A 17,098-nucleotide genomic window follows, 5' to 3' on the forward strand; every position below is an offset into this window, starting at 1 on the left:
AAGAGAGTTTTGAAAAAATAATTTTGGTTTTAAATAATCTGTCCAGATTATGGGGCTGGGGCTAAAAGTAAAAGCTGAAAGTAGTCAGTGGAAATACTTCTTTGTTTAACAAATGCAAAGGTAACCTGTGAAATGGTCAGTGAAAGTGAATGAGTGCTGCACATCTCCTGGTAGAACAGCCTTTGCTGTGCCTGCAGAAAGAGCAAAATCACTGATTCATTTGAATTTCTGGGTCGTTCAAAGCTGAGAAACCAGTCTGGCATTGATTTCCTTTTCAAAGATACAGGTTAAGAGACATGGGGGAATGTATTGTGTTTGCTCTAAGTCTTAAATGGTGCATTAATATGAAATAGAAGAGAACACTATCAGCTGAAATAATGCATATTAACATATATAACTAAACAAATTTACAGTAAACAGCATATTTACTGAAATGAGGTTGTCTTCTTGGTTGATGGAAACAGCAGCATTTACTGAAAAGCCTATATCCATTTGCAAGTCAGTGTATTTTATAGTTTCTAACCAAATAATAGGCCATAAAGGGAAAACCCAAAGTGTACAAATAAACAATCATCTTCATTTAGATGATCAGCTTTGATTTTATCTTTTTTGCTGATTTAAAACATTATTAAAATTGGAGATGGAAATAGTATGAATCATTTTTACTTCAGTTTATTGTATATATAACAATGAGGCTTTTATCTGCAGGAAACAATTCCTGAATTGTGTATTGTAGATAAAGAGAGAAAAATAAATCTCTCCTAATGTTAATAAAATTAGCTTGCCTCAAGGGTATGAGTTGCTTTTCTAGTTACACAGCCTATGAAAGGAATGCTGTTCCCACTGCCTGAGTTTAAAATTTTTGTGTGATAATTTCAGTTTTGTTGGACTGGGGATAATGTTCTTGCTCCAGTGATACCCTTTGTTCAGCTCCCCTCTGCACTTGACTTCTCAGTGCTTTTGCATTTATCTGTTTCCCAGAGGGAAGAGCTGTGGCTCTCAGTGGGGCAGGAGCATCCTCTGCCTCCCTGGGCCCTGAGCATCCCCCCCTGAGCCAGCACCACAGATCCCATTTCCTTTCTCTGTCACAGCCACAGAGCAAAGCATGCACCTGACTTCAAATGCAGCTGTTCTGGTCTGTCAGTGAGATGGGACTCACAGATATTGTTCTCCGAGGTCTGTCACTCTCTTAACTGTGACAGAAGCTTCAGCATCTTGTCCTGCATTAGAAAGAATTATTTTTTACACAATCAGGTCCTTAGTGTTGAGAAATGGCACATCCCTTCTCAGATGCTGCTCAGTTGGATACCTTTCAGGCTCTCAAAATACCAAAGTGGAAGCCTTGATGAATGCATCTCCCTGAGACACAAATAGGAGATTAGGAACTCTGCACATCTTTTACCTGGAGTCATACCAGGATTGGTTTGGCTATCAACCAGAGGAAAATCAGCTCAGATCAGGAGCAAGAGCACTGTCCAGGCCACCTGTGTGTCTATGTCCTTGTCCTTTCCGTGTCCTCATATCAGGGGAGTTCCTGCTTGTCACTGAACTTCACAGGGACCCTCAGGAGCAAAGGAAGATGCTAATTCCATCTTCCAATTTGAATGCTGGACAATATTCTGATGAGGAGTGGATTTCCATACCTTGACAGATACTCAGAGCAATTAGAGATGGATTTCTTCTAGGGGACATTACTGCCTTAGTCTTCAGAGCTGTCTGCTTGTGAAGACTCTCCCTCTCTTGTTTTTTTGGGAGGCTATGCCAACTTATTCTTGTTTACTACTCTAAGTATCTCAGGAAAAGCTGAAGTTATGAGTACACTTAAAACAGAAGCCTCCCAAGGGCAGGACAGCAGCCAAAATTCCCATCCATATGATTTCCAGAAAGAGTATCTGTGACTACAGTCAAGTGAAGTGATTACACACAGATGACTCTAATCTGCTAGAAATAAGATCTGTTGGAGCATCACGGGAGAATTGCTCTTTTTTTCATTATATCCCTGTGCACAGCCTATTCCATTTTTAAAATGCTCTAATGACTGAGAGTTTCTTATCAGAGGACAAGAAATATAAACACTTATTTAAATTGGAGAACTGATAGACTTTATTAACATATTAATAGGAACATTTTTGTTCTATTTATGGGTTTCAATAAATTTAAAGGACATCAGTCAGGTTCTGTGTTACTTAAAATAGAAATTGTAATTCAAGACAAGGCGGGTGGGTGTCTGGTACATCTGTCAGAGCTTTATTAAGCACCATATTTAAGATTTAGATTTATCTGGATATATCTAGATGAGACAAATTCTTCTTATTATGATCTAACACTTTGTTATTGCACTTAAATATTTTCAGGAACATTTCACAACAGGTTTGATTCTTGTGTAATGTTAGCTCGTGCTCCTGTAAAATGCTTACCTTGGCTTGTTTCAGATGAACTACCTTATCATTGAAGAAAATGTGGACAATGATCCCTGCAAGTTTGCTCTAATGAGCCGGGAAACATCAGAGAGAGTCATTTTGCAGGCAGCTAATCCAGAAATTAAACAAGCTTGGGTACAGGACATCAACCAGGTCCTGGACACACAGCGTGATTTCCTAAACGGTATGTACATGCTCTTTGCTCTGTTTCCCAAACTGTAGTGCTAAATGGGATTTAGAATCTTCATGTCCTTCTTTCCTCTGAGAAAATCATTGAGCCACTTCTGCATGTGTCACTTGGGCTCATGTTCCTCAGGTCCCTCCGTGAGTGGTGCTTTTGTGCTGGGGTTTGCAGGGCTCTGCCACCTATTGCTTTCCATTGTACAGTGAGATTTTAAATCTGAAGCCATCTCAAGATTGTGATGAAGCCAGGTTGCCACTGTGTCTACACAGCATCTCTCATTTACTCAGAGCAAGGTTTATCCCCAGGAGCCTCCTGTTAGCCATCCCTGTGTGCTGCCAGCTGAGGATGTGAGGTGGGATGAAGGCTGCCCCACCGTGCACCCCCCTACAGGTCCCAGCTCTGCAGGGCTGCTGCAGCTTTCAATTTAAAAAAAAAAGCAAAACAAAGGAAAGAGCAAGGAAACAAGGGGAAGGGCTTGTTTCTCCTAGGAACCATGGGAGCTGTGCGTGGAAAGGGGCCTTTCCAAAGTATCAGCTTTCTGTAGAAATAGATCTGAGGTGGTCTGAAACAATATTTCAAATTAAAGCTATGTTTCAAAAAAAAAAAAAAACCTCTCAAAACCGAGATCCACACACAACCAACAAAAGTGTCATTTGAAAATACAGAGGAATCAGATTCAGTTAACAGTTTTAGCTTGTTCCTGCTCCTGAGTGGATAAGGGTGAGAGAAGGGAAGAGGACTAGACAAAGAATCTAAAAATAGTATCTCTTTTGTTTGTTTGGAAGCAACAAAGTAGCTCTGGATGCCTCCAAGATTGCTTTGCACTATTCATTGCATAACAGCTTATTTCATAGAGCTTATATTAGAGTTCTATATTTAATAGCTTAATACATGTTCAATAATAAAACATATTTGCTTGAATCAAGATGCTTGGGCTTGGCACAATATGTTAGGTTTTGTGGTTTTTTTAGGGGAGCGAGTTTGTTATTTGGTTTTGTGGATTTTTTTGCTGCAAAATAGAAAGAGGTTCTTTCAGTTCACATCAAAGGTCCCCTTTTCTTCAATGTGGAGGTTTTAAAAATTTTAATTAAGCTTAATTTTACTTTTCAGAAGTTAACTGGGAAGGGGTTACATGCAAAAGTTGTTTGTGACAGTTCAGAATCTCTGGCTGAGCTGAGAAGGGAAATATATTTCACCCATGATGCCACAACTTGATACTGGGTTTTTGTGACTTGGAATAGAAACAGCCTCATACAGCCATGGCAAAATGATTCCTTAAATACACTGGTGAGATGAAGAGTCTAAGTGCTTCATTTTGATCAGTTGGTATCAAAACTTGATGGGTTTATGACAGTGGAATTTCCTTTGGAATTATTGGAATAAAAATAAGTTCCACTAACAGTTAGCTGCAGAAGTTTTTTTTAAAGCCTTGTGAGAGTTCTGCAGGCACTAATGCAGGGTTTTTCTGTCCCTTACATATCTTTCTTGCTTGCTCTTTTTATTTTTTAAGTATTCCATCTTATCTTCACAGGACTTACTGCCCTGTGAGCCTTTCTTTCTACTGAGACATCTTCATAGCCCCTATCCAGCCTATCTTCTATGAGGCCAGCAAGCAGTTTGATGGGTTAGGAACATAAACATCACTATCTCTAAAGCAAAAGTAAAAATAGATTTCTATTAAAACACAAGCTTAAGGATTTACCTTAAAATTATAAATAAGATCCAAGAAAATGATACTGCATCCAGTAAAGCCTGTCCAGTCCAGAATATTTTAAGTGGCTTTTAGAATGTAATCTTATTGGGGCTGACTAATCTTTAAATATGTTCTTTAGCTTTGCATTTCATTAAAGCAGATGTTTTCTGTCCTTAAAATCATATTAAATCTACCCTGAGCCAATGCTCTGTAAACTTAATAACAAAATATTCCCCTTGAGTTCTCGCCCAAGCTGTCTCTGATTTTTCTCTCTTCACCAGGGAAGTCCTAAAGAGTAGGGGCTGTGTACAAAGCAGGGGATTTGCATCCAAACTTCATTAATGTAAAAATGTTAAATTCAAGTTTTTCTTTTTTTTCAATGGAAAAGTAAAAGCTGCTAAACTTGAGAAACAGGCTGTACATCAAATGATGGGCTGTTGTCATTGTTCTTTAAGAAGCAAGCTGTAATGAAAGTCTGTCACTGCTGGACATGTTTCATAAGGAAAATGCCATCCATCTGTATCTTCTTTTAATCATGTTTTGTGGGGGGAATTTGAAAGAGAAAGAGAGAACATGCAAGTAGATGGACACTGACTTTTGCCAGAAGCTTGTAAGAATACTGACAGATGTTTAACAGGAGGATGGAAGCCAGGCATCACTGTGATAGCTCATGGTGGAATTAGCAGTCAGAAATGAACACTCAGCTAAACACCCTTTAAAAGTACTGAGTACAGTAGATTGTTTCAAGATATATTGAGAAGTATCCATTCAGATCTTACTGCTAACTACCTTGCAGCCTTATTTACTGTATACAGGAGAAAAATGTCACTCTCAAAATCATTGTCAAAGTTCTCCCCAGCCTTCCTTGCCCTCTGTGGCTGGTCTGCAGCAGGACCAAACCATTTTCAGCTGCAGCTGAGGTAAGCAAGTGAAACTGGCAGTCACTGGGGCATAAATACAGCCTGCTTTTGTGACAAGGGTCAGGTTTTAGAGACAAGTAATCTTCCAGATTGCTACAGATCTGTCTGTGTCCTTTTGAAGATAATGGTGATCTGGCATCCTCCTTGATTGATTTTTTTCCAGTCATTTGTTCTTTAGTGATTTCTTGAGTTGTCCTGCCTTTTTCTGGAAGGGGAATGCTAGAGAGTGTGCTGTATGGTGCGGAGCTTTTCTGTTTTTCTTTCCTTTTCATTTTGTTGGGAAAGACATTCCTTCTGTTGTGGTTCCCTGGTGGGGCTGATGCTGTGACATTATGTCCTCTGTCTGCCCCTTGCTAGACTAGTCTCTCTGCATTCCAGTAGGTTTAGTCTGATGCATGTACACAGTATTAACCAACTATAAATCATCTGTTAAAGCCACATGACATGCAAAAAACCAAGCCCATAGGTCTGGGGCTGGTAGCCTAAGCCCAGCAAATCTGCTCACTGTGAGTCCCAGCCCTGATCCCTTCCCCTCCAAACATAACAGATTATTTATTTCTTTATGGTCTGGAATTTTTATCCTACCACTTCCCAATGCAAGCTCTCCATGACTATAAAATCTACTCTCACAAGCAGACTTTATTTTTTATGGCTTATGAAGCTGTTTAGTGTTGCCTGTTGGGTGTTTTCTGGAGAGGTTTGGACTGCTGGGATTAATGTCTTGGTGCCATCTATACTTCCTGACTTGCTGGCCAGTTCCAGCAGTTCCCTTGAACCAGAGCAGTTCATGTAGAAAGCACATTGAGAGCCAAGTTGCAGTGCATCGCATCCAAAGAGTACTTAATAGTCACACTTTCTTGGCAATATGCAAATGAGACTTGGAGGTCTTGACCTGTGTTTTCTGATGTTAGCAAAATTCACTGCAAATGTGCTGTGTGTCTCTTAGTCAGGCTTTCATTTATTTTGACTAGAGGATGTGATGAATTTGTGCGATTTCAAAGAAAATGAATGCAATTATGTATGCTATAAATGGCAAACTTTCAGCCTACTCACTGTGTAGGTCAGAGAAGCTGTTCTTCACATCAGCATGGGGTGCTGTGTTCAGTCCGTGCACAGCACAGTGTGAGGTGCTTGTGTCCTGTCTGGCCGTGAATGCCCCGTGTGCTTCCATGGGCAGGATCTCCTGTTCCTGTTTGGTTTGCAGCACATGAGTCTGTTGTGTTTGAGCCATCCCACCTGCTGGAGCTCCTCTGCAGCCCCTGGCAGCGCTGCTGGAGCAGGTGGCTGACTCCTGTCCTCTCTTGCAGCGCTGCAGTCGCCCATCGAGTACCAGCGCAAGGAGAACAGCTCGGCGGTGCTGCGGCCCCAGGCCGGCAGGGTCCCCCAGCCCAACACCAGGCCCCATTCCTCTATTCCAGTAGGCTCTGAGAAGCCTCTGAAGGCTACAAGCCGTAACCCATCTCTCCCACCCCTGAAGATATCTACCTCCAATGGCAGCACAGGGTATGAGCACTCACAGCCCGGAGACAAGTATGAACAAAGCAAGGTACTGAGCTCATCTAATAAAACATGATCTCACAGCCCATTTCTTGTGCCACAGGTGATCCATGATGTTATCTTTCATTAGCAGCTAACCAGGTCAACAGGAATTGACGTACTGAAGCAATGGGGTAACATGTGATTTGGGATTAAACACGAAAAGCCCTGCCATCCACATGGATGACACTTCATCTGGAAACAGAGACAGAGCCTGACCCTTAAGCACTGATCTCGATGTTTTTCAGGGTACTGTGCTTGCAGATCTGTGAACTAGATATCCATTTCCAGTACTGGCAGAAGTAATATTCAGGCTTCTCTGATAGCCATTACCCACCTATTCCTGAAAAAGTCTGTGGTAGGGAAGATCTTAGACCTTTTCCCACATAACAGCTTGCAGGGTGCCAGCTAAAGGTATAATTGGGGTACCGGTGCGCTGCACACAAACCACCAAAGAGTCAGTGGCCACCAACCGTGTCTGGACCCTGCTGCTGTCTGAGGTTGACCAAAGCCAATTTCCATCTGACCTATATTTAACTGTGAGTATCCACTCAGCTTCATTTGTCTTTCTCCCCATTTGGCTCAGCACAGACCATTCATCTGTGACACCCCTGCAGATGAGAACACCCAGGGACACATGGGTGATGCGAAATAGGAGACTGGTTTGTATTAGGTTACTGCCACATTCAGATCTTTAAAATCCTTTTCTGCCAATGTGAACTTCCAAGTGTTTTGTGTCCTTTTCCCTGGTCTGGTTAGGCTGGACATGAAGTAGTGGGACTGCTGCCAGAAAGGGCAGGTTCCTCCGCGCCGGCCGCTCACGGGTTTGTGTTGTGTCCGTTTGCAGACTGATTTGGGAGGGTGCAATGGGACCTCTTCCATGGTGGTGATTAAAGATTACTATGCACTGAAGGAGGATGAGATCTGTGTGAATCAAGGAGAGGTGGTTCAGATCCTTGCTATCAACCAGCAGAACATGTTCCTGGTGTACCAGCCTGCAAGCGACCACTCTCCAGCTGCTGAAGGATGGATCCCTGGCAGTATCTTGGCTCCCCTCCCTAAATCCACTACAGATAATAGCGATGGAAGCATCAAGTAAGTGCCCTATTGGCTTCGCTGGGAGCACTATGTGGATTTTTTGAGGAAAATAAAATAAATGAATAAAAATAAACAAACCCAAATGGTAGGGAAATCCTGCTGATTTTTATCTACAGTGCCATTGGAACAAGCTGAGTGGTCAATCCGCAGCGTCGGGCAGCCATGGTGGATAGCTCGGGTTTTGCTTATTTTCATTTTGTGGGATTTTGTTTATACTTTGGAGAGAAATAAAACCATAGACGGTTAAAGATATGCTTTATGTGACACCATTTTACACCAACATGGACCTGCTTGGACTGGACTTATATTTATGTTGTATTAAGTTACTAATCTATATATTGGTTATAACAGCATCTAGATTAAAAAAAAAAAAAACAAACACAAAAATCCAGGCTCTGTGTTGGACTGAGGTTTGCTTCTCAAGGAGGAGAGATTTTGTTGTCTATGGCAATTTCCTTGTACAGCTTGTATCTATCTTCTTTTTTTTTTTTTTCATTTGTTTTGGGTTTTTTTCTGTTTGCAGTAACTTTTGTAATATATTTTTTTTGTTTGCAAGACCCCCATCCAAGTACATTCCTGTAAAAAGTATTTTGCACTATTTAAAAAAAAAAGAAACAAACTCACATTGATGAAGTCAGGTTGTGCAATATAATGAATAGTCGCAATGTTCATCATTGTACCTGTTATGTAACTAATTTTAAATGTACTATTTTAAATATGTAAAATAAATTTTCACTATGAGCATGTTTTAATGAGGTAAAACAATTAGTTTGACCCTTTTTTGTTTGTTTTTGTTTTGTTTTGATTTGATTTTAATTTTGTTTATAATATTTTGTTGCTTATTTAACAACTGTGTGGGTATATATTTTTCTTTTCTGATTTTAGAAATTTGTCAGTCTGAAATGACTAATGCAAGGAAGTGGTTTTTTGGTATTAAATACAGAAGGTACAACCCTCTTTTCAGTAATACCTGTTGATTTCTTTTAACATCTAAAATTACTAGATGGTAATGCATGATGTATGCTACAAATTGTGTTACCTTACACAAATACCTCAAGGCGCAGAATTGAACACGAGGAAGGATTTTGTGACAGATTCACTAAAAATAATAACTTGATCTCTGCTGCCGTTTCAGTTAAGAGAAATGATGACTTTACCTGTCAGTCAGTAATGAATGCTACCTGGAATTGCATGTTAAGCCAAAGGAATTGCTTGGCACATCTCTTGCACATCCGCCACGGCCATTCCCGGGTTCCTCTCTAGCCACAGTTTGCAACCACGTGCCCTTAGAATCATCCACGGTACCAGACTCCTGGTGAAGACTGATTTCATGGCAGCTGTACAGTAAAATTCTGCATCAAATTCTGTAGGCAGATGAATTGTGGCCAGGAAGGTGTAACAAAATTGAAAGACACATGAATTGCACTTCTTTCTCACTGCAGTGTGATTTAAAGTCCTAAATGATGTTTTTGAGAATCAAACAGCTAAAACAACCCTGAAAACAAAAAGATGCTTGAATAATAGGAGTCCTATGAGTAAAAAACAACCTGGAGCTTTGCTATCTTCAACCCTATCTGGTCTGCCAGATCACAGTGACTGCTTAGTTTAAGTAATAAAGCTGTTTCTTCTGTGACAAATACTGTACACAAGATATACAGTCGATCCAGCGGTGTTGGCACCATGAATTATTCACCTATGTTCATTATATAGATCAGGGACCCCCATCTGCCATGTTCTTGCTTCTTATATATCCTAAAGGAAAACATACCAGTCCTGAAGTGTTGGATAACTTCCCCTGCTGTGCAGTTCACATTTGGACTTTGTCCAGAAACACCCAAATTCCAGTCAGCACTCAGTGCCTGTCTGAGCAGGGTGTTCTGGTGCTCCCTGTGCTCAGACACGACTGCCCTCACAGGCTGAGTTAGTGCAGACTCCTATCCTGGTTGCAGAAACAGTTGTCATGCCCCAGTTGAGTCTCGTGGCTGTGGCAGGGTTTGCTGGTTCCTCACCTGAGCCGTGGTACAGCTCCCATCAGGTGCTGAGGGAAGAGCAGGAGGCGCGTAGGAGGCAGCCGCAGTGTTCATGGGGGAGCGTCGGCTGTGTGGGGCATCCTGTGGGTCCTACCTTGCTAACATACTGCGTTTTATTGGCATCACAGGTGATCCCTGGATTTCATACAACTTCCTTTGTAAAATGTGTCAAGGTACTGTAGACGTGACATGTGCCAAACATTGGGCTTAAACATGCAAATCAAATTTGCATGACTTAAAGGTGGGCAGATGCTTTGAACCTGGATCCCAGCTCATCACACTGCTGTTTTGAGAGCTTTATGCTTTGGACAACATACCCCTCCCCAAATTCCCCCCCAGCCTGTCCACTATTTTAACCAAATGAAACCCATATTAAGAACTGGTTTGATTTTTTCTTATGTCTGCTTTGATATGCAATTCTCTTGTCAACACAGCATTGCTCTTACAATGGTTGATATTGTTCTTTTTTTATTTTTTTCCAAGAATAAGGTCATAGGAGCAGTAATAAAGGGTGAAAAATTTACTGGAAATGGTGCCTGCTGTAATGCTAGCCAAAAGCCATGGCTGACTGATGTCCTCTTTAACTGGATTGGCAAAGTCAAATGGGAAATTCTTGATCTTGAGAGACACAGCAGAGCTTGTCATTCTAGGAAATTACTTATCTCTTGGAAAATTAATAATACAGTTCCTATTTATTGAGCTGTTTGTGTTCTGAGAAACATGTAGTTAGCAACAACAACTTGAATTTCTTAATTTTTTAAAGTTTATTATACTGACTGATCTATTAAAACCATCCTTATATATTTATATTTGTTACACTACTTTCAACCAACGAGACTAAGGACCAGGTTGGTCTTTTAAATGTAGCAAAATTAAAATAAATCTCTATTTGTGGCAATGCAAGACAAAGTCCCTGAAACCAGACGACCAAGTTTGAGTTGCCTGTGCTTCCATCATGGACATTTTTTCCCTGCTCCATGCATTTAAACAGCAAGTGTGGCACAACATCTGCTTTGCAGAACTCTTTGGTTTGGTTTTTAACTTCAGCTCTCATTGCTGAGATTGAGACAGGCATATTGCCTGCCAGTGGCTTTCACCTTCTAGGGAATTGCAGTAGTTGCAAATGTGGATGCTGGTTCCCCTTTCCAAAACCTTCCTTGCTGCTATGATTTGCCATTTGATTGCTGCGTTTTTTGGTACAACAGGAAGTCATGTTCATGGCATACCCTGCGCATGAGAAAGCGGGCGGAAAAGGAGAGCAGTGGCAAAAATGAAGCCAATGGGCCTCGTAAATCCAAGGATATTCTGGGGAACAAAGTCTCTGTTAAAGTGAGTAAGGCCATCTGAAAGCTCTGTGCTGCTCTCCTGCTTCCCATCCTTTCCACCCCCTGTAGCATCCTCTCCTGAGAGAGGGAGGGGGTGGCAATTTTGAGTTTGGGTTTTGGTTTTTTGTTGTTTTGTTTTGATTTTTTTTTTCAACTTCAGTTATCTTTTTTTGGTCCTTTTTTGTAGTATCCATTTTAGCAGGATTTTTGCATGCAAGATAAAATGCAGTCTTTGTTTTTTGTTTTCTTTTTCCTGGCATCCCACATGCAAGTAAGTAATCTTCATTAAGAAACCCAACTATACACAGGGTTAAATAACTTAAAATTGGGACACTAGTGATTTACTGACCTCTGATCTGTTTCATCAGAGCAGCTGCAGCAGTGAGAAAGCCACTGGGTGGACCAGTGGCCTTGCTGATGAGTTTTCTTTAGGTCAATATTTCACCAGATGTTAAGATAAGGGGTTCCCAGTATGGGATTCTTAAGGTTTCTGGTCTAGGGAGATGGTCTCAATGACCTTTTTCTTTCCATGTTATCAGACAGGGCAGAGATGCTGACTCTGCCTTGCCAGGAGAAGGTCTCGTGTGTGTGCGTGTGCGTCTGTGTGTGTCTGTGTGTCTGCGTCTCTCTCTCTTTCTCTGAGATCTCCCAGTATGGAAAAGTTTGAGAACTGTGGGGTTAAGCTCCATCTTCTGCTCTGGGTGCCTGACTACTGTGCTCCAACTCAGAGGATCCACCCCTATAAACCGACCATGAGGCCTGCTCAGGACTAATCTGGGGCTTTCCCTCCCAACAGAGGCAAGCAAACACTTGTGATTTTGACACAACCAAAGCCCAGCCTTGATGCAGGAAAGCACTTGAGCATGTCCTTTGGATCCACCCCTCTCCAGGAGAGTCCATGATGAAGTGTTTTCCTTTGCAGAGGCTTCCTGCCCAACAAGCCTGGTGCGATAGCCCTGGCATGTGCAAAGGGAGGAGCCCTGGCACTGCATCCCTGGGGATGAGGAAGCACTGGGTCCGAGGGAAGCGCTGCTCCAGCATGGTGGCACAGCTCTTCCTCCTCTTGCTTCCTCCTTGTTTCCACTACCTGAATGAATTGCAGAATCACTGCTGCTCCTCTGGCAAAAGCATGTCTTTGCCTTTGCTTCCCTTGTTTTGTTGTCAGTTTGTTTTTTGTTTGTGTTTCAGGAGCATTTTCCCTACCGTTACCCATTTCCATGCTGCTCACAAATCTGCTGCTCTGCCCTGACTAACCAATCTCTTTTCTAATCTCTTGTTCTCTTTCTTCCTCTTCATGCTGCCAAACAAGGAGACAAACAGCTCAGAGGAATCAGAGTGTGATGACCTTGACCCCAATACTAGTATGGAGGTAGAGACAATCATCCTTGTGATTATTTTGTCCCAAAAACATGAGTCTGTTTTGAAATGCCTTTGCTGCAAGGGGAGTTGGTGGGTCTGTATTGCTTGCAGATATGTGTGCCAATTTAGTGTGAGTCACAAAAAGTGTCAATTCTGGTTTTGCCAAGCTTTGAACTGGAGTTTGGCCTTCCTTTGTAGTGGGAGCAGTGGAGGGAGCTCAGTAACAAGCTCCTGCTGAGCTGGAGGCTCACACAGCCACCCTCAGCCTCTGCTTCCCACCCGAGACCTCATTCCAACAATAATGCAAGTGTGTCAACTGCTGATAAATGTAGCATCTTTCTATATTAAAAACACCCTTTGCCCTGGCAATATATACTTGAGCTGCCAGTCAGGCCAAATGTTGTTGTACCACAACTAGTATTTTGTCTAGAAAGTCAGAAAAGACAAATTTCCCTTTTTTCTTAGCAGAGTGGGAGTTGCATTTCTTTCAAGGTACTGAAGGGGAGTGGTAAAACCAGCTGTGTCAATGTACCTGTGTCTCAGGGAAGGCTGATGCAGATCGGTGGACCCAAATGCTACATTATGCCACTATTTTTCCATTGTGAAACCACCAGTTCTAGTGGAGTGCCTTGTTGAGAGAGCCTGAGAGAACTTAAATCATTAAGAGTTATGTGTCTGATTCTCCTCAATTAAGATCTAGCAGAATCCTTGGGAGTTTTTTCTCTTGTTTATAGTGACCACACAAAGCATTTCTGTACATTTTTCCAAGGCTGAGAGAGATTCCTGCTGAAACAGGCAAGGACATGGTGCAGAGAGCTGGTGATTTTGTGGTGATGACAGGACAGGTCACTGGAGAACAGAGACATCTGTGTCCTAGCAGAATCTCCCGGATGCTGTCAGCCAGGCTGCACTATAAACATCCTGCAAAAGAAAGCTGATCTTCCTCCTGAAGGGAAAATAAAAAAGAGAGAGAAGGGCATTGAGGTGCACCACCTAGGCAGTTAACCTGCTTTAATTCAAGAAAGCTTGCTTTTATTTTAATTGTGTTGGGATTAATTGTGTACAAAAGGAAAGCTTTTGACCCAGCTGACATCCTGGAGAGTGAATGGTCCTCACCTCAAAAGCTGCATTATTCTCAGGAGGGTGTTTGCATTTTCAAAGAGTGTGTGTATTTGTTATAAGGCAGTGCCCATTATTACACAGAAGTCTGTGTGATTTTCATTCACTGAAAATTGTCCTGTGGACCAACAGGTGGCTGAAACAAGGGTGATTGTGCAGAGCTGGGTGAAAATCACTGTTCTTTTGCAGAGGATTTCTGTGTTTTGACTTTGTTCAACAGGAGGAAAACCAGATGGTTTAGAATTTCCAGTGGGAGGTGTCTGAATCCTTGCCTTGTCAGCATTTCTAGTCTTTCTGATGGTTTGATTTGGGTTTTTACCATGGTACAGTCTACTGTTCTGAAGTTCAGGAGAAAAAAAGCCTTTCTTTTTAAACCAGAAGACACCAATGTGAAGTCTCAGCTGTGGTATCAGTCTGCTGTTGGGGGAGTAGCTGTGTGCCTTGTGTGTGACTGTTTACACTCAGAAAGCCCCGTCCTGCATCTCCCAGGTCACTTACTGGAGGTGGCAGTGCCACTGCACTGCAATCCCCAGCAGCCACACTATTCCTCATGGCTTGGAAAGCTCACGTTTGCTTCTGGCAAAACTCTCTGGGGCTGAGCAAATAAAAAACAGCAGAGAAAGAGAAAATAAGAGAACAATTGTGGGGTGACTTGCTACGGTCACACTGCCCTGCAAGGAGCAGCACAGCCCTTGCTTTGTGCTGGGTTTAGTACATCTCTAGCCAGGATTGAGTGTGGTCATCTTGTTGGTCTGGCTAAGAAATACTGGGGGGAAGGGATTGCTGATACCCAGTATAAACTAAATAAATCATCTGGGGGGAGCAGAGCAAGGGCGGGCTCATAAAATGCTGGTGAAACCCTAGAAGAGGCCATGGGGAAGCCTGGTCTGTAAAGGTCTGAGGTATTCACCTACTGGAAGCAATGACTGCTCTCCCTTTTCTTTCATTTATGAGTGTTTTGATTCTCCTTTCCAAACATGTTACAATAAATAGGCTACATTACAGCTTGGGAGGCCAAAGCCTTTTCCAATTAAATCAGAGGCAAAACAGGCTAATTCCAACACCAGAGCCTGATTTAGGGGTTCTTCAATCTTCTAGGCCTCGTGTGCTGGACTTAGATTACTTAGACAGCTGTGCTGCCCCTCCAGCCCACCTGTGTATGCAGTGAACATCTGCATCTCACCTGGTTTTGCTTTCCCTGCTCTGTGTGGAATGTCCACTGAGTGCCCAGGGCAGCTGGGGACAATGTGACAGCCCAAGGAGAGGGGACACGCTGTCCTCACAGGTGGCCAGGCTCGTGAGGGGTGTTACAGATGCTGGGAGTGGTGACAGCAGAGCTGTGTCCTGGCCAGCAACACCCAGAGGTGCCTTTCCTGTGTCATTAAGGTGAAGTCATCACTCCAGGCAGGTAATAATATCAGGGCCAGTGACCTGGCTTCTGGTGTGGCACTGTCACCCCTGCCACCCCTCCTCTTCCCATCGTGCACGAGAACATGCACCCAGTGCTAGGGCAGAGAGGGCAGTCTCTGCATGCAAAGCAGCATATTAACATATTAATTACCTGGAAATGTGGGTGCAATTTATCTCCACCCTACTTCCTGCACAAGAGATCAGGAAGTCACAGGACCCATGAAGTGCCACAGCTACTGTGGCCCTTCAGATCTGGCTTTGTTTGCTATTTATGAAATACCACAGTGGTGTCCATTCAGTAGATTCCAGGTTTCTGGAAGCACTTTGCCTTTGTTTCAAGGGAACACAAAGAAAGAAATGTGGAAAACATATATTGTGAGAGCAGGAAACAAATTCTGGGTGACTGTTTAAAAGAGCTAAAATCCCACTAGTGGGTTTTTGTTCACACAGGCCTTGGAGAATTTCCTATTCATTGTAGCTTTGACTAGAAATAGCATCTCTTGGTGACTGGTTTTTTCCCTCTTTGTTTATTAATATGTAATGAAAGTGCATAAAGATGGAAATGAAGTTTGATGTTTTCCCCCCTAGTTTTCTGCTTTGTGCTGTAGTTTCATAAAACAGAAGGCACAAACTCACCCATTAAGTGTGTGAGTGTAGGAGCAGGCACTTAAGGGCCACGTGTAGCCACGTGAGGGACAGGAGTAACCTGCACTTAAGGATCATCAGGGACTCTTTCCACATGTCTGTAGGAACTGCACAGGGACAGGCAGCTCCACCTCTGGGAAGGTGTATGCCCTTGTGAATCAGTATCCACACCCAAGTCTGGGGTCCTGGACAATGACACAACTAATTGTCCTGCAGTTCGGTGTTGTAACATCTCATGGGGTTGCAGTATTGCTGAAGGGGTCACAAGGCAGCTGTGCAGATGCCATCAGGATACCTCTCTTGTAAGGGACTGTCCTTCCAGCAGTTAGAAAAGCTAAACCCCGCTAAATCCAGCAGCAGCTCCTCCCATGTCTGGGGTGGACCTCAGGTGCAGGGCTCTGACATGGCTCCAGACATTTTGCACAACTCCAGCTGCAGTGCTACAAGTGCTGTTGGTGACACACGTCTGTCACTGAGCTCTGGTCTCTGTTCCAGTGTCTCTGCTGTGCAGAGCAGAGATGAAGCCCAGGCCAAGTCAGTGAAGTGCCATCCTTAGATTAGTGAGCTGAGCTGCTGCCAAGGTACATATGCTGGGCTTCCTGATCTGTTTGTTTCAGTTGTGACATTTTAGCATGTCAAGAATTACTCAGAGACACCTAGACCAAGATAAGCACTAGGAAACAGGCACTGTGGAAGAAATATTGTGTTAGCAACCCCACACTCCACGTGGTTGAGTAAGTAATGTTTTGGTGGATACAGCACTGGCTCCAAGTCACCACTCAGCTCAGGCCAAGAATTCCCAAGTGCTTTATGCCTTCAGCCCTGCCTGAGGTTGTCCACCTCCAGAGTAGATCTAACAGAGTAGTATGAGCAAATATGTCAGTATTGTGTTTTAACTCAGTGACAAAGAGGTGCCATGAAATGGTTTACAAAATGCTCAGCTGCTTGTCTTGGAGTAAACATGCCCTCTGCTGTTTAGGTGAAGCACCGACCTTGTTACAGAGGGCTTGGTTTGCAGACTATTCTTATGCTTTGGGGAAAAAGCAATATTCTCACTCCTGGTTTTGATATATTCCCTTAAAATGGGATTGAAACATGGCACTGGAAAAATCTGGGCCCTTCTGTGCACTGGTGTGTGTGGGCTGGGTGTAATCCCTCCAAGGAAGTGGGGTGGGCATGGCAAGGACATCCCTGCCCTGGAGGACCAAACCCTGGCCAAGGTGAGCACCCTCCCAGGCAGCTGAGCTGTGTTTGCAGAGCGCTTTGGGACTGGCCACTGGCGTGGCAGGATGGCTTCTCCCTCCCCACCAGATAAAGCATGTGTGCACAAGTGAAAGATAAGATTGTGCTAAGAATTAG

At 43.0% G+C, this 17,098-nt stretch overlaps 1 protein-coding gene across 12 annotated transcripts in view; it reads left to right on the forward strand.

Moving 5' to 3' along the window:
* Positions 1 to 17,098, forward strand: part of KALRN (kalirin RhoGEF kinase) — a 464,736-nt gene that overhangs the window by 427,238 nt on the left and 20,400 nt on the right. For 8 of the 12 annotated variants that reach the window (XR_010440958.1, XM_064717929.1, XM_064717928.1 and 5 more), the window contains 5 exons: positions 2,433 to 2,604; positions 6,525 to 6,763; positions 7,601 to 7,848; positions 11,087 to 11,210; positions 12,516 to 12,575. Coding sequence is in view for 10 of the 12 variants with exons in the window: in XM_064717929.1 (XP_064573999.1) it covers positions 2,433 to 2,604; positions 6,525 to 6,763; positions 7,601 to 7,848; positions 11,087 to 11,210; positions 12,516 to 12,575 (843 nt within the window). In the remaining 2 variants the exon portion in view is untranslated. The other 4 variants (XR_010440959.1, XM_064717936.1, XM_064717932.1 and 1 more) reach the window with 4 other exon arrangements.

This window comes from Zonotrichia leucophrys, chromosome 7, assembly GCF_028769735.1.
Source record: "Zonotrichia leucophrys gambelii isolate GWCS_2022_RI chromosome 7, RI_Zleu_2.0, whole genome shotgun sequence".
In the NCBI taxonomy this organism is placed as follows: Eukaryota; Metazoa; Chordata; class Aves; order Passeriformes; family Passerellidae; genus Zonotrichia; species Zonotrichia leucophrys.